This window comes from Hyperoodon ampullatus (assembly GCF_949752795.1).
Source record: "Hyperoodon ampullatus genome assembly, chromosome: 19".
NCBI classification, from domain to species: Eukaryota; Metazoa; Chordata; class Mammalia; order Artiodactyla; family Ziphiidae; genus Hyperoodon; species Hyperoodon ampullatus.
The window spans coordinates 16,691,155-16,718,529 of NC_136932.1; the positions used below are offsets into that span (position 1 = coordinate 16,691,155).

At 52.0% G+C, this 27,375-nt stretch overlaps 1 protein-coding gene across 2 annotated transcripts in view; it reads left to right on the top strand.

Moving 5' to 3' along the window:
• Positions 1–495: 495 nt before the first annotated feature.
• DNAH17 (dynein axonemal heavy chain 17) overlaps positions 496–27,375 on the top strand; it is a gene marked incomplete at its 5' end in the record, with an annotated part of 109,903 nt that continues 83,023 nt past the window's right edge. The window contains 17 exons of one of the 2 annotated variants that reach the window (XM_079725332.1): positions 496–840; positions 2,005–2,198; positions 2,957–3,149; positions 3,329–3,428; positions 3,709–3,794; positions 3,998–4,123; positions 4,891–5,043; positions 5,167–5,256; positions 6,987–7,154; positions 7,563–7,679; positions 14,033–14,298; positions 15,043–15,238; positions 17,540–17,686; positions 22,256–22,364; positions 22,683–22,786; positions 24,636–24,776; positions 27,104–27,247. In XM_079725332.1, coding sequence (XP_079581458.1) covers positions 496–840; positions 2,005–2,198; positions 2,957–3,149; positions 3,329–3,428; positions 3,709–3,794; positions 3,998–4,123; positions 4,891–5,043; positions 5,167–5,256; positions 6,987–7,154; positions 7,563–7,679; positions 14,033–14,298; positions 15,043–15,238; positions 17,540–17,686; positions 22,256–22,364; positions 22,683–22,786; positions 24,636–24,776; positions 27,104–27,247 — 2,679 coding nt within the window. The remainder of the gene's footprint in view (positions 841–2,004; positions 2,199–2,956; positions 3,150–3,328; positions 3,429–3,708; positions 3,795–3,997; positions 4,124–4,890; positions 5,044–5,166; positions 5,257–6,986; positions 7,155–7,562; positions 7,680–14,032; positions 14,299–15,042; positions 15,239–17,539; positions 17,687–22,255; positions 22,365–22,682; positions 22,787–24,635; positions 24,777–27,103; positions 27,248–27,375) is intronic. The other variant, XM_079725333.1, reaches the window with a different exon arrangement.

Consider the following 27,375-nt stretch of genomic DNA (forward strand, 5'->3'; position numbering starts at 1 on the left):
TCCACCCCCTCCTGTCTGAGTTTAGCCCATATCCTGGGGGTATGATGTCACCTTCCTGGGATCTTTCAACCTGACCCTTTTGTTGCCTCATTTCACCTTTCCCCACCCCGTCACCTTCAGACTATCTTGCTATGATCCTTTCCTTTTCTCCTTTTCCCCAGAGCCCATCTCAACCTTTCCCAGCCTATTAACTTCCTGGTCACAGTTAACACAAGCACACACCACTGCCGTGTGGCCCTGCTCCATGGTGATACCCACAGCGGGGCAGAGGGCAGCCGTCCAGCCAGAGCAGATAGACACAGCCCCCTGGTCCTCCCTCACCCGCAGCCCACCCACAGCTGAAAACAGTATATTCACGCTGACCCTTTCGTTTCTCGATTGGTTAGAACAGGGATTTCAAATGGTTCCAGGGACAGGCAGGAAATGGAGATTCCCCAGGAGACTGTGCTGTGTCCGTGTCTCTGTTCATTTAACAGGTGTTAAGTGAACGTCAAGATGATGAGTACACCAGACGTCAGGTTAGAGTATTTGGAGAGTGTCGCTTCCATCATCCTAAAGTTCAAGCCGGACAAGTGGAGTAAAATGGTCGGAGCAGAAGAGAACATGGGTTTGTTCACCGAATTCTTTGAGAAACCGGACGTCCTAGTTCTGGTGCTGACCCTCAACCCCGCCGGCATGATCGTACCCTGCCTGGGCTTCCCGGCCTCCCTCAAGTCCAAAGGGATGTACTTCATCAAGAAGAAACCTGAGAACATCAGCAAGGACAACTACAAGGACCGTCTGGTCTATGGGGACATAAGCCCCACTCCCGTGGACCAGCTGATCGCCATCGTGGAGGAGGTGGGTGCATCTAGGCCTTGCTGGGGCGGGGCAGAGGGCCTAGGAGAAGCAACACCTGTTTCTCATACTTTGAGTGAGTGGCCTTGAGCGCTGCTACTCAGGGAGCAGGTCCAGGGGCCAGCAGCATCTGCATCACCTAGAAGGCGGTCAGGTATTTGAGAGCTCAGGCCCAGCTGCCCTGACCGCTGAGACAGATCAGCTTTCTAACATGGCCTCCAGCTGATGCTGTGCATGGGAAGGCTGAGTGGCCCTGGCCACCACCTGTCCTCTCTCGAAATCATTAGAACCTCCCTACTGCACTGGGGACATCCCTGCCTGTAGCCTCAGAAGGCATGGGCCAGTTGAGATCCAGTAGATGGGTCTCCTAGTTCTGAGACTTCAAGCAAAGAAAGGGAACAAGCAGGTGCTGCTCTACGTATCTCTCCACTGTTGGCAGGCATGGCAGGTGCAGCTCCCTCTGGAGAGTCAGACCAGCCAGAGTTCCAGTGACTTAGCCTTCCTAGTCATCGTTCTCCTCATCTTTGAGATGGGGCCGTGCGTCCCTGCCTTGCGCAGACTCAGGCCACAGGGGCCGCTCAGCCAGGACCCAGGCCAGCCTCCTCTCACATCCACCGAGGCAGCTGGCATGGCCCAAAGCTGGAGCACACGGGTGTTTGTCATTCTCTGCTCGGGCTGCCCTAACAAAGCACCACAATCTGGAGGCTGCAAGTCCCAGATCAAGGTGTGAGCTGGGCTGGTTCCTTCTGAGGCCTCTCTCCTTGGCGTGTGGATGGCTGACTTCACACGGCCTTGAGTCTTCATGTGGCCTTCCCTCTGTGCATGTCTGTGTCCTCATCACGGTCAAATTGGGTTAGGGCCCCCCTTAATCACCTCTCGAAAGGCCCTCTCTCCAAATACAGTCACATCTGGAGGTGCTGGGGCTCCCACGTGTGAACTGGGGGCGGGGGCACAATTCAGCCTATAGCAGCACTCTGAGGCAGCGCGAAATGTTTGCTTTCAGCCAGGAGTGTGTGCTCTTGGGGTTTCCCTTCATGGAGATGGCACAGGGGCTGGGCTGTCGTCAATGGCCTCAGCACCTCGACAGGCCCCACCTCCTTCTGCAATGAGAGAAGGGCTCGGTTCCCCCCAGGACCCGGGCACTGAGGACCCTGCTTCTCCTTTCAGGTCCTCTATTCCCTGTTAAACCAAAGCGAAAACATGAACGGATGGCCCCGCGTGGTCTCAGAGGACATCATGAAGCAAGTCCACAAGCTGAAGAACGAGATGTGTGTGATGGGCGGCAAGATCAAGGGGAAGACGCTGCTGCCCACCCCGGAGCACCTGGGCAGCCTGGATGGCACCCTTGAGTCCATGGAGAGGTAGGGACCCAGCCGGGGAGCTGGCTGGAAGGAGGGGCATCTGGTCCCCGACCACCAAGGATAAACCGTCTCACCGAAAACTTGTTTCGGAGCTGATGAAACCAAGGAGGGCAGGATGGTGCCTTTAGGTGCTGAGTCTGAGATCGAAGGCACAAGGTCAGAACAGGACAAGACACTGGAGCCCCCGAGACTCCAGCTCTGGCAACTGCTGGACACCTGTGCTCCAGCCCCTCCTCCATCAGACACAAGAACTAGGCCAAGCACGTCACATTGTCACATGTCACACAGGAAAGGGGATACCCAGCTTTAGGACATGGGTACTGAGGGACAGTGAGGGGCATGGAAGGGATTTTCAGCAGGTGGAGGCTGGGCTTCTAAATCGAGGCTGTGGCATCCCATCGGCCCACAGAAGCATGAGGACTCCAAGGTGTCGCCTTGCACCTGCCTGAGCGCCATTTGCAACTGCCTAGCGTGTGCGACGCTTGAAGCAAGTCACAGTGACAGTGTGTTCCCTTACTCCCATCAGAGGGCGACCGCTCCTGCAGGGCTTATCACCTGGCAGGTCCTCTGGGCCCCCAGCACGTGCCGCAGGGTGACCCCCATCAGAATTGCTGGAGGAGCCGTCATGAACGTGGATTTTGTTCCAGAGCTGGCCCTCCTCATCCTCTTTCTTGGGGGCACTGGCATCCCTGGCAACACCCAGTGTTGGCGCAGGTCTCTCCTGGCTGACAGCCTCTCCCCCCGACTCTGCCCGGCAGGATCCCCTCCTCCCTGGACAACTCGCTGCTGCACGCCATCGAGACCATCATCATCGACTGGTCCCACCAGATCCGGGATGTGCTAAGCAAAGACTCAGCCCAGGCCCTGCTGGACGGGCTGCACCCCCTGCCCCGAGTCGAGTTTGAGTTCTGGGACGCCCGGCTGATGAATCTCAAGTGCATCCATGAGCAGGTGACGCCTGTTCTGCCCCTGGTGACCGGGCGCCCACTGGAGTCCTGAGCGCCCAGCCTCCCCAAGGGGACCCCTGCGGGGACCCGGGTAACCTGCGTAGATCCCTCAGCACCGGCGATGGGGTCAGGCAGCCCCGTCTAGAATCTGTTGAAAGGCTAACTTTCTTCTTTCCTTCTCAGCTCAACAGGCCCAAAGTGAACAAAATCTTCGAGATCCTGGAAAAAGCCAAAAGCTGCTACTGGCCAGCCCTGCAAAATGTGTATACGAATGTCACTGAGGGTAAGCGGGTGGCCCTATGAGAACACCTCCCCGCTCCAAGAGGAAGGTATCAGCCCCTCCTGGGAGGGGCTGGGCAGGCCCCTTGCTGACCCTGGGGTGGAGGCGCCTTCCGCCTCCCCCATCAGCAGCTTCCTTGGGCCCTGCCTTTTGAGGAAGACCCATTCGTGAGGCAGTGGGTGTCCATAAACACACAGAGCTGCCTGTCACCATTTCTGACCATCGGGAGTGGGGTCCGGCTTCCGCTCCCCTGTGGATGAGCCCCTGTTCCTGTTTGGGGCAGGCCTGAAGGAAGCCAACGATATAGTTCTGTATCTGAAGCCTCTGCGGATCTTGTTGGAGGAGATGGAACAGGCTGACTTCACGATGGTATGTTAGCAAGAGAAAGGTCACTGGGCAGGGGCTGGGCTTGTGTCTTGGGGGAGCAGGGGCCGCGGGCTTCCTGGCTGTGGTCGGGCACAAGGACCTGACGAGTGCCTCTTCCTTCCCCTTGGGGGTCCCCTCCTGGAGCCGTGGGGAGGGGCGTGCTGAGGTGCTGAGACAAAGTGCCTGCCCGGCCCGTCTCTCCCCAGCTCCCGACCTTCATCGCCAAGGTGCTGTATACCATCTGCTCCATCTGGGCCACGTCCGAGCACTACAACACGCCCTCCAGGGTCCTCGTCATCCTGCAGGAGTTCTGCAACCAGCTCATCGAGATGGTAGCCCCCCGGCCCTGGCCACCTTCCCTGTCTCCTGATTGGTGCCCCCCCATCCCGCCCCGTGTTCCCCAGCAGTTTAAAAACAGGCAGAGATGCTGGTGCAGGGATTTATAGGCTCCGGGCTAAGGCTGGGCCCTCTGGGTGGCCACCCAGGGTTCTCCCAAGACCTGGACAGTGCCAGCCCAACCTGTCCCATGCCGGGAGTGGGGAGGAAAGAAAGTGGGGGCGGCCCACTGAATCCCGGCACCCCAAGACTCGGCCGGGGGCTTTGTAGGGTTTATCTGCTCCGACACCAAGCCTCCTCCCGTCTCCCTCAACACCGATTCCCTTTCCTTCTTCCGTTTCACAAGCACAGGTTGCACAGCCTCCAAGGTGTGAGTTGCAGCCTTGCCCCTCTGGGCTGCCTGCGTGTGTTAGAATCATGCTCGCAGCCCTGTCTGTAGGCCCAGAGGGACCTAGTGGCCCAGGATCCCGCAGCCATAGCAGGACTGCGTTTCTGGACCCCTAGAGGGCCCCTAGTCATCTACCGTCAAAATCTGGTTGTGCTGTGGCCTTAGCCCGGGGTGAGGGTCCCGGTGAGAGAAACAGCTCGGGCACCTGCAAATGCCCCGCAGTCAGCGGACGGGCTGGGACAGCGGATGTGTCAGAAGAAGTGGCCCAGGGGCCTGGGGTGGGTCATTCTAACCAGTGAAACAGATGTGGACAGTGCACCTGTATGTCACCCCTCCGGCTGGTCCAAACTTGGGGACACCTTCCTTTCTGCCCAGACTCGGACCTACCTGAGTCCCGACGAGGTGCTGAAAGGCCTGCAGGGTGAAACTGAGGAGGTGCTGAGCGGCATCTCTCTGTCTGTGAGCGTCCTAAAGGAGCTGTACCGAGCCTACGAATTCTGCTGCACAAACATGAAGCTTTTCTTTAAGGTACGGCCTGGTTGTAGAGAGTGAACCAGCGGAAAGAGGTCAGGGTGATGTTGGCCCCAGCGTTGGACCCCATGGACGTGTCGGAGGCAAATGCAGCCTTTTCTCTCTCTCTCTCCCCCCTAGAAAGACAAGGAGCCGGTGCCTTGGGAATTCCCTTCTTCCCTTGCCTTTTCCAGAATAAATTCCTTTTTCCACCGCGTCCAGACCATCGAGGTAAAGGTGGAATTTGGTTCACCTCCCCCTGCACCACTCCGGCTGCCCTCACCTTAGGAGAGCTGTGTCTTCCGTCCTTATCTCGCTTGCAAGTAGGCTGCCATTAGGGAAATAAAAGTCACACCCAAACGTCTGCGTCATGGGGAAACCGAGTCCCTGGGCCACCTCTGCCAGGCCCGGAGCTGCTAGCCCAGAACAAAGCGACCCATTTTGCTTGCTTTTCCCCTCTCTCCTGCTTTCTGTCTATGAGCAGGTTCATGACAAGGTCAGTGACCCTGGTCAGGAAGCCTGCAGGCCAAGGGAGAGAGTTAGTGGGACTAAGTTAGCCCAAGTGAAGATCTAAGAAGGACCCTATTTGGATACATGGAATGACACATGGCAACTTAAAATTTTTTTAAAGTTTCAAAATGTTTTCCCCTGGGGAGAAGAGGTGAGGGGTGAAGGCATGGGTAGGGCAAAAAAGCTTTCCTTTTTGTTTTGTAATCTTTACGTTCTTTTTATTTTTTTTTTAACTTTGTGCACATTACATCCTTTAAAAAAAAAAAAAAGGCGGGGAACCATTCATTCACTGGACAGTGATTTTATGATGGGTGCCATCAACAGTGGCTCCAGGAAGGCGTGTCTAGTTCTCATCTACACCCTCTGGGAGGCAAAGCAGGAAGGCCCCTTAAGACTCCCAAATTCCCATCATGGAGTGTTTCTTCATGCCTGAAGGCTCGAGCCCAAGAACTGGAAGGTCCCAGCCAAGTTTCTGGCCAAGTAGCCACTGGTTCCTACATTATAGATTGTGAATCAGGATGATGCTTCTAGGAAAAGGGGCTTTTGGGGGTGGGGGAAATGGCCGTGCCAGCCACCCCCTGCCTGAGGGCTGTGCCACCCATGCCGCCCTCCTTGGGTGTAAGGGCCCCAGAGCTCAGGGCATGAGGATGCTGTTACTTTGCGTTAGGTTTGCTTGGGTTATAGCTGGATACATCTTGGACATCTGGGGGGGAAGTGGCATCAACCTCGGCACTGGCTTAGGGGAGGGACACGAGTACCCTACAAGCATCTTCCGTCTAAGCAGCAACAGGCACTGGGTCAGGCACCTGGGGGCTGCTTGTCATCCTCAAGAAGCCTTTGGGGTCTCAAGCGGGGAATAAGAGCTACACACAGAAGCGTTAGATAACGTGATAGAACTGAATGGAGTTAAATGCCAAAAGGAAGAGCACAGATAGCAATTGGGGATTCTGGAAAAGAAGGCACCACCATGGGCTAAAATAGTTGGGACGGCTTCCAGGAGAAGGCGAGGTGAGACCCACACCTCGGAGGGAGTGAGGGAGTGGGATTTACATGCAAACATCCGTCAGGCACCCTGTACGTGAGGCCATCAGGAACCACCGCGTGCCTTTCCAACTGCTTCATCCCACAGCTGAGGAAGTGGGGCCCCGGTAAAGTGTGATTTATTTAGAGGCACATTTCGCCCAGTGTTGGGTCAGGACAAGAGCCCAGCCTTCACCTCTTCCTCCTCCACAATCACAGCTTGGAGATGACTCATGGGACCCTTCCTTCCATCTCCTCTCTGCTACAGCAACAGCTTTAGAGAACATTAACACCAATCCACAGAGGGCCCCTCCAGACTGCCGTGTGGCCCCGGGGCTCCTCCCTGCCGGGGTCAGAGCTGGGTGAGTGACTGAACCGTTGGCGTAGTTAGGAAGATGAACTGACGAGGGTGCTGGGGTTTCCTCCACCAGGATCTTTATAAAACAGCCATCGAGTTTCTGAAGCTGGAGAAAATTGAGCTCGGGGGCGTGAGGGGCAACATCCTCGGAAGCCAGGTGACTCAGATCTTTGATGAGGTCTTTGAGCTGGTGAAGGTTTTTGCCGACTGCAAATACGACCCCTTGGACCCCGGAGATTCGGTAAGTCGGGGGCCTTGGCAGGATGGATGGCAAATGCCCCGAGAGTGGGAAGGCACACGGAGGGAGCACGTGTGGCAGAGAAAAAATGGCGCAAAAGATCTGCCCCGGGACTTCCCTGGTGGTCCAGTGGTTAGGACTCTGTGCTGCCAACACAGGGGGCGAGGGTTCGATCCCTGGTCGGGGGACTAAGATTCCACATGCCGCATGGCAAGGCCGAAAGATAAAACAAACAAACACCAAAAAACTCTGCCTGTGGAGCAGCCTCCAAGACGGTGAGCTTGCTCACCCCAGATGTAACCTGAATCCTGCCGAGGGGGTGGGGGGTGTCTATGGGTATTAGAGTGAGCCCACCCCCCTGCTTTGCATGCTGGTTACGGTTACAAGGTTGGTGTTTTAATTCGCTTTCAGAGTTTTGATGACGATTACGCTGATTTTGAGACCAAAATTCAAGATCTGGATAGGAGGCTGGCCACTATCTTTTGCCAGGGGTTTGACGACTGCAGTTCTATTGAGTCCTGTGCAAAGGTAGGATGGGCGGGGACTCTGCATCGACTGAGAGTTTGTCACAGCAGCACTGCGATGCCCAGAACGATTGTAGAGATGGTCTAATCATGCAGCCTCATTCATAGATGAAGAGCTAGGCCCAGAAAAGCCCAGGGACCTTTCTCAGGGCCTTAGAGCAAGTCAGCAATCATCACCTTGAGTAGCACTGCCACATCTTAGAGTAAGAGAGGAAAGTGAACACGAGGTGATTCTTTTACTGAGTCCTGTTGTGCTCCATTTATCCTTATATGATTCAGTTCCCCCACTACTTATAAGGAACAGAAGTTAGAGAGAGGCAAAGTTGCTATAAAAATAAAACACATCCACATTTTGAGCCACTGAGCCACACTGACACTTTCTTCAACATTTGAGACCCAAGAAATAAACACAGTATCATTACGGGGGGCCGTCTCTAGGTGGTGGGGTGATGGCTAATATTTGTCTGTCTTCTGTGTACTTTTCTACAGTTTCCGAGTTGTGCGCACGAAGTGTGTAGTACTTTTACGGTTAGAAAAAAATAATGATGTTATAAAAACATTTTAAAAATAGATTGCAGAAAAGCACTAAAACCCCTAGAGAGTGTCAACTTGAAAGAGAAACGTAAATGTCCAATACAGACATAGGTTGTTGGTTTAGCCTCTCAGATAATCAGGAGAGTGCAAGTTAAAACAGCAAGGTGCCTATTGTTATGGGTCAAGCTGGCTGGAATTGTGAGGAGCTAGACACTCGTCCCCACTGCTGGTTGGCGCACCCCTCCCCGAGGATCCCTCAACAGCAGGCACATTGGGGGGCATGGAGACGGGCCCCTGGACCTGCTCGGTCCAAGCTCACAAGGCAGCCAACATTCAGTGCCAACACACCAGTGCCAGTTCACCAACTTGCAGGCAGAACACTCAACACCAAGCACACCTGTCTCTGCAGACAGACCTCTTTCCCGAGGGCACGCTCACCCTGCTATTCCCAGGATGGTTTTGAAACAAAGTCTAGCATTTCAGAGACACCCCCCCCCGACTTCTGTCCCAGGCAAACCAGGACCCTCACCAAGCAGTCAGGAGGGGCTAAATAAGCATGGGTGAGAATAGAGTCTGTGTGGTAATCAGATGTTTCGCAACATCAGCCTGTGTTACCTTTCCACTGCTGCCATAACAGATTACCACAAGGGAAGCCAGCTAATTTAAATAGTAAACTCAGAAGAACATAACGAACAGGGTAAATTTGCAGACCCCTTACTCAAACTAGCAGTGTTCAGAAGTCAAGCAGACATGGTGATTCTAGGACTTTCCAGTGTTTTGCATACATCACCGTCTCATCAAATAATTCAGAACTCGGGCATTTACACCCATTCGTCAGGGTCACGAACAGATGGTTTGGGCTGCAGAGATCACTGGTGGGTTTCTCCTGGCTCACGTGGGACTCTTGAGATATAGTTCACATAGCCTACAATCCACCTGTTTAAGGTGTACAGTTAAATGGTTTTTAGTGCATTTAGAGTTGTACAGCCATCCACAATCAATTTTAGAACATTTTCATCACCCCCAGTCATTCCCCGTTTCTCCCCAACCTCCCCAATCTTAGACCATCACTAATCTATTCTGTCTCTCTAGATTTGCCTATTCTCACATGGCACTCCTCTAAAACCTTGAATTAGTCACCAATTTTTAAAAATTGAGAGAGTGCACATAAAAACCCAGGTTTTCACTCTCTCTTGGAAAAACAGATCTGACCCCACGGGACACACAGTCCCTCATGGTAACAAGTGGCTGCAGGGAAGGAGCTGTTCCTCACGATAGACAGCACGTCAGTGCTTCAGTTTGCCCCACTCCTCACCACTCCTTATTGTCCTAGCCCAGCATTCGTCATGCCTTTATGTGACCTGCCTTGCCCCTATGATTGAGGGGGGGGGATCTCTGCAGGATGTAGTGGGTGTAGCTACAACTCATCTGGACAATAGATGTTGAGTATTTAAGTGGGCAATATATGTATATGCTTGGGCAGCTTTTTCATTTCTCTGTCTAGTTTTATGCATGTTTATCATCCATGACTCTCTACAGGTCAGAACTGTCTCTTCCCCTCACTTTGCAAGCCTCTGGGTTGCTGCCAGTAATGCAATGCCTGGAGGAGATGACCGATAATGAGCACATTACCTCATTTAATTCTCACAAAACCCAAGCTCTTTGTTAAATTCATTACCTACATTGTTTATCCCATTTTACCAGCTCAGACAGGTCAAGAAAGCTACTCAAGGTCACAGGGCTAGCCAGCAAGTAGGGAAACCAGTGCTCCACACCAGCTCCAAGGTTCACGGCTGGCAGGATCCCTGTTCTAAACCACTCGTTTGGACGGGCTCCCGTGGCTGGGAAGGCAGTCGGGTTGGCCTAGGTAGCATAGGGCAGTGGCTGCTCTTCCAGAGGATGCTGGGGCTGGGGTTGAGTTGGGGACCCAGGAAGCCCGCCACCCCTGAGCACAAAGATCTCTCTCATGCCAATGCCAGGCTGTCCTTTGCCTTTTAGATTCTTTCAAAAAATGCAAATGCTTGGGGATTTGAAGCTCTGCAAATGTAATGATCAATTAAGTCTTGGATGGAGTTGGTGCTCCAGGCAAAATATCAGTGAATGCAAATTAATACAGTGCCCCCATGCTGTTCCCTTCTGTGGAGCACCCTCCCCTGGAGCTGCCTCAGGCGCCTCTTTGGAGAGGCCTCCCTCACTTCCTCCTCCAGGCAGGAGCCCTCCCCTCACTCCGTGCTCCCCTCGCTGCCATCGCAACACTGACCTGCTCGGTTTTTCTTCTTCGTGCTTGCCTGACCCCCCGACCCCCGCCGCCGCCCCGGCATCTGTGGTGTATTGATCTCTATGAGTTTGTCGTCTTCCGAACTAGAATATAAACTCCCTGAGGGCAGGCGCTTGGTTTGGGTTGACTCAGAACCGAGCCTAGCACACAGCAGGTGCTTTGGAGCTTTCCCCTTGGAGGGAACTGGCCCCAACCGAGGAAGTGGAGCTGTTACCACTACTCACTCCCAGGGAAGACCTTAGGCAGAACAGAGAGGCTCTTACCCCCAGGGCTACCCAAGTGCAGAGAGTCCCAAGTAGGGTTTGCAGCCAGTGCTTTAATGTGGAAACACCAGGTCCTCCTCTATGGTGGGGTCTCCGAGAATTAAGACGATGCTGGAGCTGACGGACCGGGGTGCCAGGCGGTTAGTCCCTCTTGCCTCCTGTGCAGATGGAACCAGGAGAAGCACCCCCAGACCTTCTTCTGGCTGGGTGCCACGTTGCACTCTCTTCCAGTGATGGGGAAGGAGGTGGGTTGATGTATCCAAACCGAGACGCCTATTCCCCTCGCGATCGAGGGACTGTAGGTCCCCCCTCGGAGGGGAGGAGCTGGTCCAGGAGGAACTCCGGGTGGCACCTGAGGGACTGAAGTCCACCCCCAGGTGCTCAAACTGGCAAACGCCCCTGTTCTACCCCCGGGCGTTCTGGTGGGGAACTTCCCCGCTCCTGCCGTGGCCTAAATGGGCTTCTGCACTCCACAAGGTGAAGTCCGCTTCTAACGTGTAACTCTATGTCTGTGCTAGATTAGAAAGGAAATAAGGCAGAACACTCTTGTGAACCATTCCCGTCTCCGTCTGCTCATCTTCCTCTCTGCACCAAAGAACATTTCCTTCCCCCTTGACAACCCTGTACTCTAATTAGGACAGGCCCTTGGGGTCCCCTCCCTACCGTCCCCTTGATCCCCTGCATGTTCCCAAGCTGTCTGGATGCTCTTTCTCACTGTCAGTAATTCACACGCAGCCGGGAAAGTTCTAGAGCAATTTTCCACATGAACTCCTCCTGGCAGAAAATGAAATTAACCTCCTTCCTAGAAGCCAGAGGCCAAAAAACATGTAAACGTGAAATAAAAGGAAGAGGAGTGGGAAGGAAAAAAAGTCAAGAGGGTCAGCAACCTATAAGAGGAACATGTTTTTCCCACCTGTTACATGTCAGTTTTCAGAGAAATGACGCTGGTGACCTAGTATGTCAGGAGCCTCTCCACAGGTATCGGTGCTTAGCAACTCGGAGTTGCGGGGTCTTCCCGGGAGTCCGTGGCCGTTCCATCTGACTTTTGGGGACCTGAAAATCTTTCCTCCTTTCTCTGCAGCCATTATTCCACTGTTTCCCCAAAAGGCCATTTTTAGGGACAGTGGTCTTAGTTTTCGTACCAAAAACTAGGACAAATCTGAGACTTGGGTCCAGCCATTCCAGGCACCAAGGGCTGCAGCCCATATCCCAGAGAAAATAGGGCCGTGTGGTCTGAGCCCTGATGAATCCTCCCCGTCTGTCCCCTCTGCCGCGGGCACCCCCAGGCTCAGGTACCCCTCCCCTGGTGACCTCAGGCTGGCACGGCCTCTCTCTCCAGGCTGCAGTAAGGGCCCCTCCCTCACCACTCAGGCTCAGCCCCAGCCTGCGCAGCCCCTGAGGCCTCCCTGGGCACCCACCGCTGTGAGAGGATCTTTTAAGAAACTCTCCTCTATGGCCCAATTTGAGCCATCCTCTGATTCCAGCCAAGACTCTAACTGAAACACCCAGGTAACTCCACCTTATTCTCTTCTACTAAGCTTTTCTTTTCTTTTTTTTTTTTTTTTAACAATTGCCAGTGTGTAGCATCCGCAGACCACAGGGTGATGAGCTCATTACTTGCAAGGTGCTAGGGCATGTTTATGGTTACCACCCTCAGATATGTGAAGTGATGTCCCCCACTGGAGTAACCAGGTCAGGGCTCTCGGACTGACAGGCCATGGAAATGACACATTGAAGGGGACCCGGGCTGTCCCGGCTCCTGGGGGAATCAGGCAGCCCACGCTTGAACCCCTGGTGTCACAGCCTGGGAATGTGCCAAGCTCTCCCTGTACTTTACTCAAACCTCCAGGAGCTGAGCTCTCCCGGTCAGCGCTTCCTGCTCTCAACACCTATGCACGATGTATGGGCCCTGTCCCCACTGCCACCTCCACCTGGTCAGCCCAAGGCTAAACACGGGCCCCCAGGGGCTGGGACAGTCTCTCCTCTGGAGCCTTCAGGGTAGCACAGCCCTGTCCACCTTGATTGTGGACTTGTTGCCTCCAGGCTGTGAGAGAATAAATTCAGTTGTTGAAGCTGCCCAGCTCGCGGTGCTGTCATGGCAGCCCCCGGACGCTCCTACAGACCCTTCCCCACACCCAGCACTTGGCGACTTCAGTGGTTTGGGGACCCCACGTGGTTAAGATTGGCCTCCCTCTCACCTAGTTTGTTCCTGTTTTCCCCAGAGCATTTTTCAGAGCAAAACAAACTTCCCCATGGCAGCTTTTCTTGCCTGGGTGGGTCCTTGAGAATCAGTGCTCTTCCTAAAAGGAATAACTCTCATGACTAAGATATTTCTCCAAAGTGAGAGAGTAGCACTGACATATATACACTACCGAGTGTAAAATAGATAGCTAGTGGGAAGCAGCTGCATAGCACAGGGAGATCAGCTCGGTGCTTTGTGACCACCTAGAGGGGTGGGATAGGGAGGGTGGGAGGGAGATGCAAGAGGGAGGGGATATGGGGATATATATATATGTATAGCTGATTCACTTTGTTATAAAGCAGAAACTAACGCACCATTGTAAAGCAATTATACTCCAGTAAAGATGTTAAAAAAAAAAAATACAGAGGGCTTCCCAGGTGGCACAGTGGTTGAGAGTCCGCCTGCCTATGCAGGGGACGCGGGTTCGTGCCCCGGTCTGGGAAGATTCCCACATGCCGCTGAGCGGCTGGGCCCGTGAGCCATGGCCGCTGAGCCTGCACGTCCAGAGCCTGTGCTCCGCAAGGGGAGAGGCCACAGCAGTGAGAGGCCCGCGTACCACAAAACAAAAACAAAAACAAACAAAAAAAAATTCAGAAAAAAAAAAAAAGACATTTCTCCATCCAGTTACTTACGCTCCATCCAGCATAAGCCCTGGTTATATAAGTGCAGTATTGTGGCGGCTTTTTCTTTTTTTTTTTTCAGTTTTTGAAATGGTATTTCTTAAATGTTTAAATCTTCTTTGCCCAAACCCTGATTTCTCCTGGGCCCAGAATAAAATTTTCCAGACCTTGGACCTAGTTTGTACTCTTGGTTTATCAGCTAAGTATGTAGGGGACCCAGCGTACATCAATGTGGAAATCATTGAGGCGCCCGGTTAGCTAGTTGCCACACAGAGAAAAGCTTCGTTGTCTGGAAGGCGTGTAGCTTCCTGCTCCTGAAGCTGGGCTGCACATGTCGTCCCAGACACGCAGCTGGGGGTGACGCCGGGGATGGGGCAGGTGGCGGGCCCCGGCAAAGGAGCATCTCTCATTTCTCCCCAGCTCCTGCACATGTGTGGCAGCCTCTTGGAACGGCCTCTGATTCTCCCCGAGGTGGTGCCCAGGTACTCAGTCATGCTGGAGCTGTTTGACGCTGAGCTGGACAACACCAAGACCCTGTATGACACCCAGATCGCAGCCTCGGCAGACGGGAACATCCCCCCTATCCATAAAAACATGCCCCCATTGGCCGGGCAGCTCAAGTGGAGCCTGGAGCTGCAGGAGAGGCTGGAGGCACCCATGAGGGACCTCAAGCACATCAAGCACCCGTGAGTGATGGCCCCGGGTGGGCAGCGCTCCTCCACAGCTGTGGAGTTGGCGGTGGGTTGTGGGGACGTCTGTCCCAGCTCTGAGGCAGGCCCATGCTTACCATTGGCCAAGGCTTTCCTTCCCAGGGCACGGTCCCAGGAGAGACCCTGACTGCACTTCCCCCTCCTCTGGGTGCCTTCCCAGCGGGCATGTCGGGAAGGTGACCTTGGTGGTCACCCTCATGGAAATGAACAAAGACACCCAAATGAGAACAAGCAAAGGCTACTTCTTCGGTGCTGGCCAGAGCAGGGAGTCGGCCACTGTCGCTTGTTTTTAGCAGAGGCTGGAAAGCAGGCAGAGGAGTGGAAGAACCCACAGCAGAACAGAGGAGGCTCCAGGTCTCCCGGACTGGAGGCCATCAGCATGGGGACTGGAGGAGGGCGTCCTGTGTGTTTGGTCAGGAGGCATGTCTGGCTCTCTGGTTGGTCCTCAGTTGGAAGGGAAGACAGAAATTAAGGAAGGTGGCAGTTATGAATCAAGTCCTGGCCATTCAGGGCCAATATTACAAGGGTTATCATTTGACTTTCTGGGCTGGTTGCTGCCTGTGAGGGGCGTCATCCATGTGTATGTTCAGTGTCTCAGCCTGGAAGAAACAGAGAGCTGGCTGCCTGCTGCATCACCCCAAGGTCTGGCAGGCACAGTTGGGGTGCTAGTGAGGCCCCAAGGGAGACGGCACCTGACCCTCCTCCTAACTCTGATTCCAGGGTCATGTCCAGCGTGGAGGCCAAGCTGATCTACCAGAAATACGATGAGATGGTGGAACTGCTGAGGAGCTACCGTGAGAGGATCTACCAGCAGTGGGCGGCAGGGGTGGACCAAGACTGCCAGTTCAACCTGGGGCAGCCCCTGATCCAGCGGGACCCCGTCACCAGCCTCATCCACGTCAACTTCAGCAAAGCGGTGGGTGTTGTCTGGCCGCAGCATCGGGAGGGCAGCTGGGCCAGAGGCTGTCCCGGGGACCTAGGGTTACCCATGGGGCAAGCCCACGTGACCCTGAGGCTGACCCCCCCCAACACCAACAGCATGGACTTGTGGGGTTGATGTTTATGTCATATTTAGCTAAAGCTTTATTATTCAAGTGTTGCTTAAAGTATGCCCAGGATATATTTAAGTTATGAGACAGTCGTAGCCTCCTTGAAAATAGCTGGAATGAGTATGCTGTTTTAAAGCTGGGCCACCTTTCATGGGCGCTCCCAAGAGGAACTATCAATTTGAGAATTTAAAAGGAAAAAAAAAAAAGGTCTTTTTCAGGATCTGAATAAGTGGACCCTCTGGTCAAGTCGGGAAGGCTGGAGGGAATCCACACCGTCCAGGGCTAAACCCCAGGTAGTTAACCATGTACGCAGGCAGAAGCTGGAGCAGCCTGCATCTCTACAAGCACCTGCCTTACAAGAATGCATCTGCCCTGCTCTGAAGTCAGCGGTGATACCAGGAAGGCAGGGAACCCAGATGTGACTTTTCCTCTGAAACCTTCTTTCACCCAAGTTCGTTCTTTCATTCAACAGATAGTTACCGAGCACCTACTTTGTGTATGTGCTTGGGATAAATTAGTGAACCAACAAAGATCTCTGTCCTTCTGGAGCTTGCCTCCTACAGGGATAGGAGGAGAGAGAGAGACAGAGAGAGGGGGGAGAGTGGTGGGGGCCCGGTGGAAGGGCCAGGAGAAGAGGGGGAGGGGATGGTGAACCAGCATAACGTGTAACACATGAGAACGTGATGGTCGGTACCTCAAAGAATGGGAAAGGCAGGTAAGCGGGGAATGGAAAGAGCTGGAGGAAGGGGGCAGGTTGCGGCTTTGGATTCGAGCAGAGACTTGCAGGAGGTGAGGGTGTTGGCCAGCAAAGATGGGAGGAAAACCTTCGAGGAGAGCAAACAGCTAAAGCAAAGGCCAGGAGGTATGCGTGTGCCTGGCATGTTGTGGCAGCAGCGTGGAGACCAGTGGGGCCGGGGTGGAGTGAGCAGGGGAGGTGCAGGGAAAGGGGGTGTGGAGACGACAGAGCACAGAGAGCCTCTAGGGCCCTGAAAGGGACCTGGGTCTTTGTTCCGGGCAAGATGGCAGCCGCTGCAGGGTTTCGAGCAGAGGAGGGCCCTGATCTGATGGATGCTAGGGTCCCCCTAGATGCTGTGTGTGAGTGGACTTGGGGGGAGGGCAAGTCCAGAAGCACAGAGACCACTTAGGAGTGTTTTGCTGGAATCCAGGTGAGGGATGATGAGAGGGTGCTGGCCTGGACCAGAGCAGCAGCAGTGAAGGTGCGCAGAGGTTAGATTAGATTTTGATCACAGGGCCGATGAGATCCTAGATAGGTTGGAAATCACGTGTGCAGGAAGAGAGGGGTCAGCCCCAGCATTCTGGGGCTGGGCAACTGGAAGCGGGGAATGGTCATCAGATGAGACAGCGGGTGGAGGCGGCCGGTGGGCAAGACTGCTCTGTTTCAGTCACGTTGAGCTGGACATGTCAACTGGACATCCACGTGGAGACGCTGAGTAGGCAGGTAGATACAGGAGTCTCAAGTCAGGAGAGAGACCCGAGTGGGGACATGAGCATGGGAATCATTCCCACATAGATGGTTCTTAACGCTGTGACGCTGGGTGAGGTCGCCAACTTGAGAGCAGATCGAGAGGGACCACATCCGCGGTTCTCCAACACTTAAATCTCAGAAGCATCAGAGAGACTGGTAATGGGGACCAGGAGAGCCTGGTGTCCTGGACGCAAAGAGGGGACCATGTGCCCAGGAGGGGGAGGGACCAGCTGCTGAGAGGTCACGTGAGACAGGGTCTGTGAAGTGACCCATGGATTCAGCAATGAAGGTTACTGGGGCCTCTACAAGAATGGTGTTGGCTGAGCAGCGAGGGCAGAAGCTCTGTCGGAAGGGATGCCCTGCTGTTGGCCTCCTGGGCTGTAACCAGGGGGTGGACAGGGACGAGGGAAGGTCAGACCCTAGGGAGGAGCCTTTCTTTAGACACCTGGGGGGTTACAGTGATGGTGTCCACCACGATGGTGATGCCAGCACTTCTAGACATCAGGACCAGTCAGTAGGGTGAAGGCATCGTAATCTGCCAGTGGAGCCCATCCCCAATCAGACCTCCCCCCAGCTTTGGGGGCTGTAGAAGCATCCCAGGGACAGACCCTCACTTGTGCTGCTAAGTGCCATGCCACTGAGGCCACCCCCTGACCTCTTCTATTCTCTTCATTCACCTTAGCTGGTGGCAGTGCTGAGAGAGGTCAAGTACCTGAACTTCCAGCAACAAAAAGAGATTCCCAGCAGCGCCCAGAACCTGTTCTCACAGTACGAAACCTTCCGGAAGTTCGTGGGCAACTTGGAACTCATTGCCGGCTGGTACAATGAGGTGAGCTGGTGTTGCTTTGTTTTGTTTACCACGTTGGGGATTTTGTTTAGAACAAACACAGGTGTACGATCCCCACACAGAGTAGAACTGAGAAGGTTTTCCTATTCGAAGGTGGTTGGAGCCACCCTCTGGGGAGAATCCATGTCCTCACCTTTTCCACCTTCCAGAGTTGCCCGCGTTCCTTGGCTCGAGGCCACGTCACGCCACCTTCAGATCACAGCACCTTTGCTTTTGTTGTCATGTTCCCTTCCTTTGCTCTTCTTGGCTCCCTCGTATAAGGACCTTGTGATCGCATTGGGCCCACCCGATGTCAAGGTCCTTAACTGAATCACGTCTGCAAATTCTCTTTTGCCAAGTGCAAGGTGACATAGTCACAGGTCCTGTAGATTAGAACGTGACGTCTTTGGGGGGCCATTATTCAGCCTACCGCAGACACCTCATCCAAAAGGGGCCAATGAGATTCCCTCTCCTTGAACCCTGGGAATTTGGAATTGGGTCCCAGCATCATTCACACCGGAGTCTCAGGGGGAGCAGAGAAACCAGAATGAGCAGAAACATGGGCCATAGAAGGAAGGGAGCAGGCGGGTGGAGCAGACAACTGGAGAGGCCCCACGAGACAGAGGGGAGCCCGGACATGGGCTTTGTGGGTCCAGTCCCCAGGGCTCCACCAGCGCACCTCCACGGGACCTGAGCCAGCTTTAGTGGGCTTATGTTTCTTGCAGCCAACTTGCCCCCAACTGGAGCCACTGTGTGGAACCTGGAATATTTCTGTTTCTGGGTTTTGCATCTCGATCTGTTGGAGAGATGCTTACACGCTCCCAAATCCCTGATGTGACGGCCCTGAAGAGCATGCCTCGGTCGCCTTCCCTGGCCTGTCTTGTAGGGGCCTTGAACTTAATGCCCGGTTCCAACCAGAACGTGGAGAGGGAGGTTCCTGTCCTGCCCCTCCCCTGCCGGCTTGTTAAGTACCCTCTGAGTCAGTAGTAACTGGAGCACAGCTCTGCCATGCACCTCCTCCCTACGGTGGCCAGATTTGACCAAGCCCAGGAATTCCCTGCCAAAAAAGAGAACGTTGGAACATCAAAAGATTCAGAGCAAGGCCTTTGGGACACTGAGGAAGCCTCCCGATCTTGCTAGAAGTGACCGCCTCCTACCTGAACGTGAAGTGAAGCACGCCAGGTCATGCCATCACGTGGATTTGTCAAAAAGTATCACTCCCCCACCACTCACCCCGACACACCCACCAAAAAACCAACCATAGACCCATTCCTTACTCTGTTCCACAAATTAGAGCATGGGGGTGACGTACCCTGAAATGTGTTCAAGATAAACTGGAGTAAGCGCCTTTTCACTAATTTCATTTTTTAAGATAAAATTTTAGTTGACTCACTTATTGGTGCTGCGAACTGTGAAAGCCCAGGGCCCGCCTTAAGTGCGTTTCCTTGAATTAGCTTTCTCCAGAACCAGCTCTCTTCAGGTTCAAAGAACACTGTGTCCATCCATTCCCTTGAACGCCTCCCAGACACGGTGTTTAGGAAGAATGGAAGCCTTAGAGATACAGTCACGTGGAAAAATGTTTGTGGGTTACTTTCAATGCAAGAGCTTTTTTTTTTTTTTTTTTTTACAACGATGCAATCAGAAACAAACAAATCCAACAAACGTTATTTAGAATGAAACAAAAAAAATTGATCTTCCACTTCTGAATTTCCAAACAAAACCCAACCAGTCACATACGGGGAAAGCGTGTTAGCTTCCGCTGTGAATGACATTGTTCTGCTAATAAAAACATTAGACAGGGATGGGGAGTCGGGGAGTGAGACCCAGAGCTCAGCGCCTGCAGTGACCCTTATTACTGATGCCAGCTCCCCTCTCTGGAGATGCTCCTGGTCCCTTAGATGCGCTTCTTATTCTTAATGTACTTTCTGTTGCCGAGAGAGACCCCAGGCCCCCAAACTGCTAATATCTATTAATGTTTGAGCTAGGTGAGTGTTGGAGTGGGGCTTTAAGGAATCTGCTGGGGGGTCTGGGAAAAATGCCCTAAAGGTGTGGATTTATTACATAGGCTGCTGAAAAATAATAAACAGGGCATATTAAATGGATCTCATCGCTGTGAGCTTTGTTTACTCTGGGCAATCACAAAGGCATAATAACATTTAGCTCTTGTCTGGGCTATTCGTGTAATTGTTTAATATCCAAACTCTGATAAATGGAATCAAGATTTCACATTGACTCCCTTTATAATTCCGTCAGTGCTTTCTTTTTCTCCTGTCAGGTTTCCACTGGTAATAGCTGTTAAGCTTTATTTCTCTGCCATACCGTACCTTTTCTAAGAGTTAATTGTCTGAAAAGGAGGACATGGGTGGGGAGGGGGCACCATTTAAAGTACCAAATATATGTCAAGAATTATTGTGAGTGGAGCTGGGAAAACTGGACGGCTACGTGTAAAAGAATGAAATTAGAACACTCCCTAACACCATACACAGAAATAAACTCAAAATGGATTAGAGACCTAAATGTAAGGCCAGACACTATAAAACTCTTAGAGGAAAACATAGGCAGAACACTCCATGACTTAAATCACAGCAAGATCCTTTTTGATCCACCTCCTAGAGAAATGGAAATAAAAACAAAAATAAACAAATGGGACCTAATGAAAGTTAAAAGCTTTTGCACAGCAAAGGAAACCATAAACAAGATGAAAAGAAAACCCTCAGAATGGGAGAAAATATTTGCAAGCAAAGCAACTGACAAAGGATTAATCTCCAAAATACACAAGCAGCTCATGCAGCTCAATATCAAAAAAACAAACGACCCAATCCAAAAATGGGCAGAAGACCTAAATAGACATTTCTCCAAAGAAGATATACAGATTGCCAAAAAACACATGAAAGGATGCTCAACATCACTAATCATTAGAGAAATGCAAATCAAAACTACAATGAGGTATCACCTCACACTGGTCAGAATGGCCATCATCAAAAAATCTACAAACAAGAAATGCTGGAGAGGGTGTGGAGAAAAGGGAACTCTCTTGCCCTGTTGGTGAGAATGTAAATTGATACAGCCACTATGGAGGACAGTATGGAGTTTCCTCAAAAAACTAAAAATAGAACTACCATACGACCCAGCAATCCCACTCCTGGGCATATACCCTGAGAAAACCATAATTCAAAAAGAGTCATGTACCGCAATGTTCATTGCAGCTCTGTTTATAATAGCCAGGACATGGAAGCAACCTAAGTGTCCATCGACAGATGAATGGATAAAGAAGATGTGGCACATATACACAATGGAATATTACTCAGCCATAAAAAGGAATGAAACTGAGTTATTTGTAGTGAGGTGGATGGACCTAGAGACTGTCATACAGAGTGAAGTCAGTCAGAAAGAGCAAAACAAATACCGTATGCTAACAGATATATATAGAATCTTAAAAAAAAAATGGTTCTGAAGAACGTAAGGGCAGGACAGGAATAAAGACGCAGACATAGAGAATGGACTTGAGGACACGGGGCGGGGGAAGGGTAAGCTGGGACAAAGTGAGAGAGTGGCATGGACATATATACACTACCAAACATAAAACGGATAGCTAGTGGGAAGCAGCCGTATAGCAGAGGGAGATCAGCTCTGTGCTTTGTGACCACCTAGAGGGGTGGGTTAGGGAGGGTGGGAGGGAGACGCAAGAGGGAAGAGATGTGGGGATGTATGTATATGTATAGCTGATTCACTTTGTTATACAGCAGAAACTAACACACCATTGTAAAGCAATTATACTCCAATAAAGATGTTAAAAAAAAAAAAGAATTATTGTCAAAGGCCAATAACATCTAATGTACGATTTAAATTCTATGTACATCCCTCACTTTAGAGAGTAGACCTGTCCTTGAAAACTTACATGTAAATCAAAATGTTGCCAGATAGGAGAGTATTCCAAAGCACAACTGGTGCTTGTTATTTAAAGGAGTAATTAATAAAAACTGTATACACACTCTGTCTTTTTTTTTTTTTCTGTTCTGTGAATTGAGGTTTTCGAGTGTTACATGAATTTCTTAGCTCAGGGTAGACCCGTATCAAGGCTGTATGGAACCTACCCTACCGTTCACTCTGATGCTTTAACAAGTGAAACAGCTTCTCCACAGATCCTGGACCTCCTTTGTATAATCACGTTTTGAGCCTTAGATCATAGGCAAGGCGATGCTCTGAGAAATGTTCCAGAAGCATCCCAATTACCAGTGTGTATTCCTCTGATTTTCTTTTTATGATTCTAAGCCAGATATTTTAAGTTTTGGATTATGTACACACTGTTTTTGCATTAGTGAATTTCCTTCTCTTTCTACCCCATAACATGGGTGATTAGGAGTTAAGTATATGCATAAATCCTTGGTGATAAAAAATAATTTTAAAAGTTGGAATCTCCTGAACTTTGATGTACACATAGTTCCCAATTAAATAACACTAACTGTAATTGGTTTGGTTGGTACTGAGTAATAAACACCTTTACCAGGAGATGATTTTAAATCTGCTTGGATTTGGAACAAAGGCCCTGAAACTGTAGCCCTTGTTTTGCAGATAATGACCACTCTGAAGGACGTAGAATTTCCACTGATAAAGTCAGAATTGGAAGCAATCGATGTCAAATTGTTGGACGCTGAGACGACCTTATTCTGGAATGGCAAAGGTACAAAGGCGACATTCATTTCCCCTTAGGTTAAACTTGGGTGAGCGGGATGGAGGGCCGGGTCCAACCTGTCGGCCGTCTGGAGTTCCTGTGGAATTAGTGATCCGCCTGCGTGGGGATAGGGAGGCCCTGTTTCCGAAGAGACACGAAGTGCTTTATTCCTCAGCATTGCCTTTTAGGAAGCTCTCCGCGATTTCCTCTGCTTCAGGCTCCAGAGAAGCGGACAGACTCACCGAGCACTGTGTTGTAATAATGAGTGTTAAGCCAGCCCTTGCTAAATCGTTCATTTTGTAAGATCCCTTTATGCTTCTCTTTTAGGAGTGTTTGAATATATTCAAGAGATGCGAGAAATGCTATACAACTTGCAGAACAGGATACAAAAAGCAAAGCAAAACATAGAGGGGATTTCCCAGGCCATGAAGGTGAGTAACCTGCAAAGCACAGAGCGGGGCTTAAATGGGGACCCCGGAGAGCGTCCTGGGGAAACGGGCCCCCTCGAAGATGATCACGGAAAGTGCCCAAGGCAGTGGGGGCCTGCTGTGTGAGGCTCTGGGCTGTACCATGGTGATGTCAGGGTGGCCCCAAGGCAGAAGAGCCCCTGGTCACTCTGCAGAGCTCCATTCCATTTGGGTCTCTTGAGCTCAACAAGTGTGTAGGCAGGTCCCTCTGCCAGGTGGGTGCCAGGAACGAGGGTGGGGGTGGAGACGCGCTCAGACTCAGCCCCACCGGGAACACACTCATCCCTCTATGCAGAGCAGCACAGGTCCTTGCTCTCAAGCCTGATCCAGAAAACTGGGGGAAAGCCTTCACTAGCACTACCCTCCCCCACCATGGTTTGTCATCAGTGCCTGAATTTGCAGACACCTGCCGTGGGCCAGCACTAGTTTGTTCATTAGAAAACACCTCTTCTGTTTTGAGACTCCTTTGGCTTATCATGGTGTGAAACTCTTTCCTTCGTTACAATTGACGTTCATTTCATCACCATCCACTTAGATTTAACTCAATACATTGTAAGCAAAAGCCATTGCTCACCCCACTTTTTTTCTGATTTGTTTTCTGATTCAGTTTTCTTTCAGATTATTTCCTCAAGTAATTGCCTCAGAAAGGGTGCGTTGATGACCTACTTTCTGAGTCCTTGCTTTCCAAAACTATCTTTCTTTGGATCTCACCTATAGCTGTCTTGTCCAAGTAAAGGATTTTTTGATATGGTCCTTTTCTTTCAGTAGTCTAGAAGCATCCCTGTACTCGTCTGCTCTGGCTGCCATAACAAAAGACCAGAAACTGGGCAGCTTAAATAGCAGAAGTTTATTGTCTCATAGTCCTGGAGGCTAGAAGTTTGAGATCAAGGTGCCAGCAGGGTTGGTTTCTTCTGAGGCCTCTCTCCTGGGTGTGTAGACGGCCGTCTTCTCCCTGTGTCCTCGCACGGTCGTCCCTCTGTGTCTATGTCCTAATCTCCTCTTCTTATAAGAATACCAGCCGTATCAGATTTAGGCCCACCCTGATGACCTCACTTTAATCACCTCTTTAAAGACCTTCTCTCCAAATGCAGTAACATTATGTTAGAGGTTAGAACTTCAACATATAAATTTGTGGGAGGAGGCACAGTTCAGGCCACAGCCACCCCTGCTTAGGGCCTCAATGTTGAAAAAGCTGACAAAGGTATGACTTCCCTTTGCTGATATATTTGATATTTCCTTTGAATGGTATTTTTTGACTTTCCTGTTCTCTCCGTCCAGAGGTAGGTAGAGTCCTTGGTCATCTTCAGGGTTCAGACATGTCACCAGAGTGTATCCAGACGTGTGTCTCCTTTTGTTAATGTTCCCTGGATCCATAAAGTTCTTTCAATCCGAAAATGGCAACCTTGCCTCAGCCCCCGGGCACCTTCTCCAGTCACTCATTCTCTCCTGTGTGTCCCTTTCTGTCCTGGACTCTGAGCATCTCCACACGTGTCTCCGGATCTGGCTGCCATGTCCCCTCACCCCCAGCTCCTGAGGTTCCCCGACAAGAGGGTCGGATGCTCCTTCCCCTAGAGGGGCTCCTTTGGGGCCTGACTGGGGAACATGCACAGGGGTCTCTCCGTGGTCCTCCAAGGCCCTGGTTGGTTTTGAGTCACATCACTGGAGGCTCTCTGGCCAACAGTCCTCAGCGGCCCCTTGGCCTCTGCGAGGCCAGCCTAGGATGGGGACACTCAGTCTAAAGGCTGTGTAGGAGGGAGTAGGGCCAGAAGCTTTTTCTCCAGACACTTTTCTCCCGCTCGCCTTTTCCCTCCAGGACTGGTCGGCCAGCCCAATGTTTGAAAGGAAGGACAACAAGAAAGAGGCCCTGTTAGACTTGGACGGGAGGATGGCCAACCTCAACAAGCGCTACACCGCGGTCAAGGACGCCGGCCTGAAGATCCAGTCCATGGTCATGGTAAGGAGCTGCCCAGGAGGGCCTTGGAGAGGCCATGGGCTCTCAGCAGCCGGGGGGGGAGGAGGGAGAGCTCGAGGCTTCAGAAAACGTCAGGCGTCTAAGACCTTTAATCCAGGAGTCCGATCTTACAGTAGCAAACCCTGCTAACTGCTCACCCGGAAGCCTGATTCCTCTTCTCACGTGTCTGCCCTCCTCCCCTAAGGGTGTCAGAGCCCCCTCCCCCACCCCACATGAATCGGTGTGGACAAGTGACACCTTCGTACCAAGTCCCTGGGAGAAGCTGTATCACGGCTTCCCACCCCTGAGTGTGAGGAAGGCCCAGCAGCACGAGGAGAGAGAGGAGCACAGGATGTGGGTGCCCTGTGGTGTTTGGGTGCCAACACGTTGAAACTGGGATAATGTGCGGACACGTGCCCTCCGGGCTACCTGGCGTGCAGGTTATTCCTTTCTGCCAGCCGTCTCAAGGGTCCATGGGCCCAGGGCCCCACGGGCACGGGCACGGTTGGAGGGGGATGCAGAATGGGAGCCTCATGTCCCTGACAGCTCTGCCTGATTCCCGGCAGCATGGGGTTCTCACGCCTTCCTCCATCCGTGGCCACTTTAGCCAGCTTGCATTTTTGCCTGTTTCTGAGGCAAATGTGCAAGGTACAGCTCTGCGTTGGCCTGGAAAGGAGAAAACTGCCCGCCCTCCCACCCCACCGAGCTCAAGATATTTTCAGGACAGTTTTTCGGGGTTTCCCAGTGGATGGTGCAAATCATTGCTATGGCCTTAAGTGATGGGTCGCCACATCCAGACAGACCAGCAGGCCCCCAACGAGGAGGGTCTGTGCTGGGCTGTTCTCATGGTCAAGTCATTGATTGGAAGGTCTTTGCCCCTGTGGAGTGACTTGACTGGACCAAGAAATATTTTGTCTTGTTTCCAGATCCTTTTCCTTTCCCCTTTGCCCTGGTGCCAGAAGGTCCAATGAAATTAACATGTTAGACTGCAAAAAGGTTATTTGGAAGAGTTAACCGATTAACCTATTAACATTACCAGATGTGTTGGAAACAACATGGGAGAGATAAATCTAGCATAGCATTGGGAAGAGGTTCACAGCACACTAGCCCAGCTGGAGAGCGAGCCAGGAGGGATCAGGAACCCCAGTGAGGCAGAGGCCAGGGAGCAGTTGACAAGGCTTTGTAATCGCAACATTTGTCAGAGTCCTCTATTCCCATAATAGTCATTTGAACCATTGTTACACTGAAGTTATTTAAGCCTGTGTCTTCTCTCCCCTATTAGAATATAACTGCCTGAGGGTACAGACTGGGTCACAGTCATCTTTGTGTTTTCCTGTAGCACTCAGTGTCTTACAGTTTCATCTATCCACCCACCCATCCATCCATCCACCCAACAACCCATTCACCCATCCACCCACCCATCCACCCACCAACCCATTCACTCATCCACCCACCAACCCATTCACCCACCAACCACCCATCCATCCACCCATCCATCTACCCACCCATCCACCCACCCATTCACCCACCCACCCATTCACCCATCCATCCACCCACCCACCCATTCACCCACCAGCCCATTCACTCATCCACCCACCCACCCATTCACCCATCCATCCACCCACCCACCCACCCACCCACCCATCCACCCACCCACCCATCCACCCATCCACCCATCCACCCACCCGTCCACCCACCCACCCGTCCACCCATCCATCCGTCCATCCACCCGTCCATCCACCCGTCCACCCACCCACCCACCCATCCACCCACCCACCCATCCATCCACCCACCCATCCACCCACCCACCCATCCACCCACCCACCCATCCATCCACCCACCCACCCACCAGCTCCTGCTCTGCTCCAGGCATACTGCTTAGTGCTGGAGGTACAATGGTGGAAAGGACAGTCAATCCCTGTCCTTGTGGTGCTTGGCATCAGGGGAGGTACAGACCAAAGACAACATAATTCAGAATTGTCATCTGTGCCATCACAGGCACAAGTAACAAATTGCTAGAGGGAACACAGGTCGGGGGTCAGGGACAGGAACCAAATCTGAGATGAATGGGGGGGGTGTCAAGAAGGGCCTTTGTGAGGAGCTGACATTTGAGCTGAAACCTGAAAGATGAGAAGAAGCCACACCTGGGGTGAACGGGCGAGAGCAGCCTGCAGGAAGAGCCTGGAGCATTCAGGAAGCCAAAAGCAGACCCCTGCGTGTGCAGGGTGTGAACAAGGATGAGGGTCGCCCAGGGCGTTGCTGAATAAATTGCCTAAAGAGGGAAGAGGTGGACCAGTGAAACAACAGCCAGCCACGTGGTTCGTTTGCAGGAAAATGCGGAACTCTTCGGAGCGGATACGACGAGCCAGTCCTGGAAGGATTACGTCAGCTACGTTGACAGCATGGTCTTGGATGAATTTGACCATTTCATTCGCAAGTCTCTAAACTACCTAATGGACAACATGGTTGTAGATGTAAGTTACAAATGTGAGATACATATACGCATATACATGTATGTGTATTATGATATTATAAATATGAGAAAGGTTTACGCTGGAATCTATAATCTGTGGTTTCCTGATGAAAGAACGGACTGTCATGT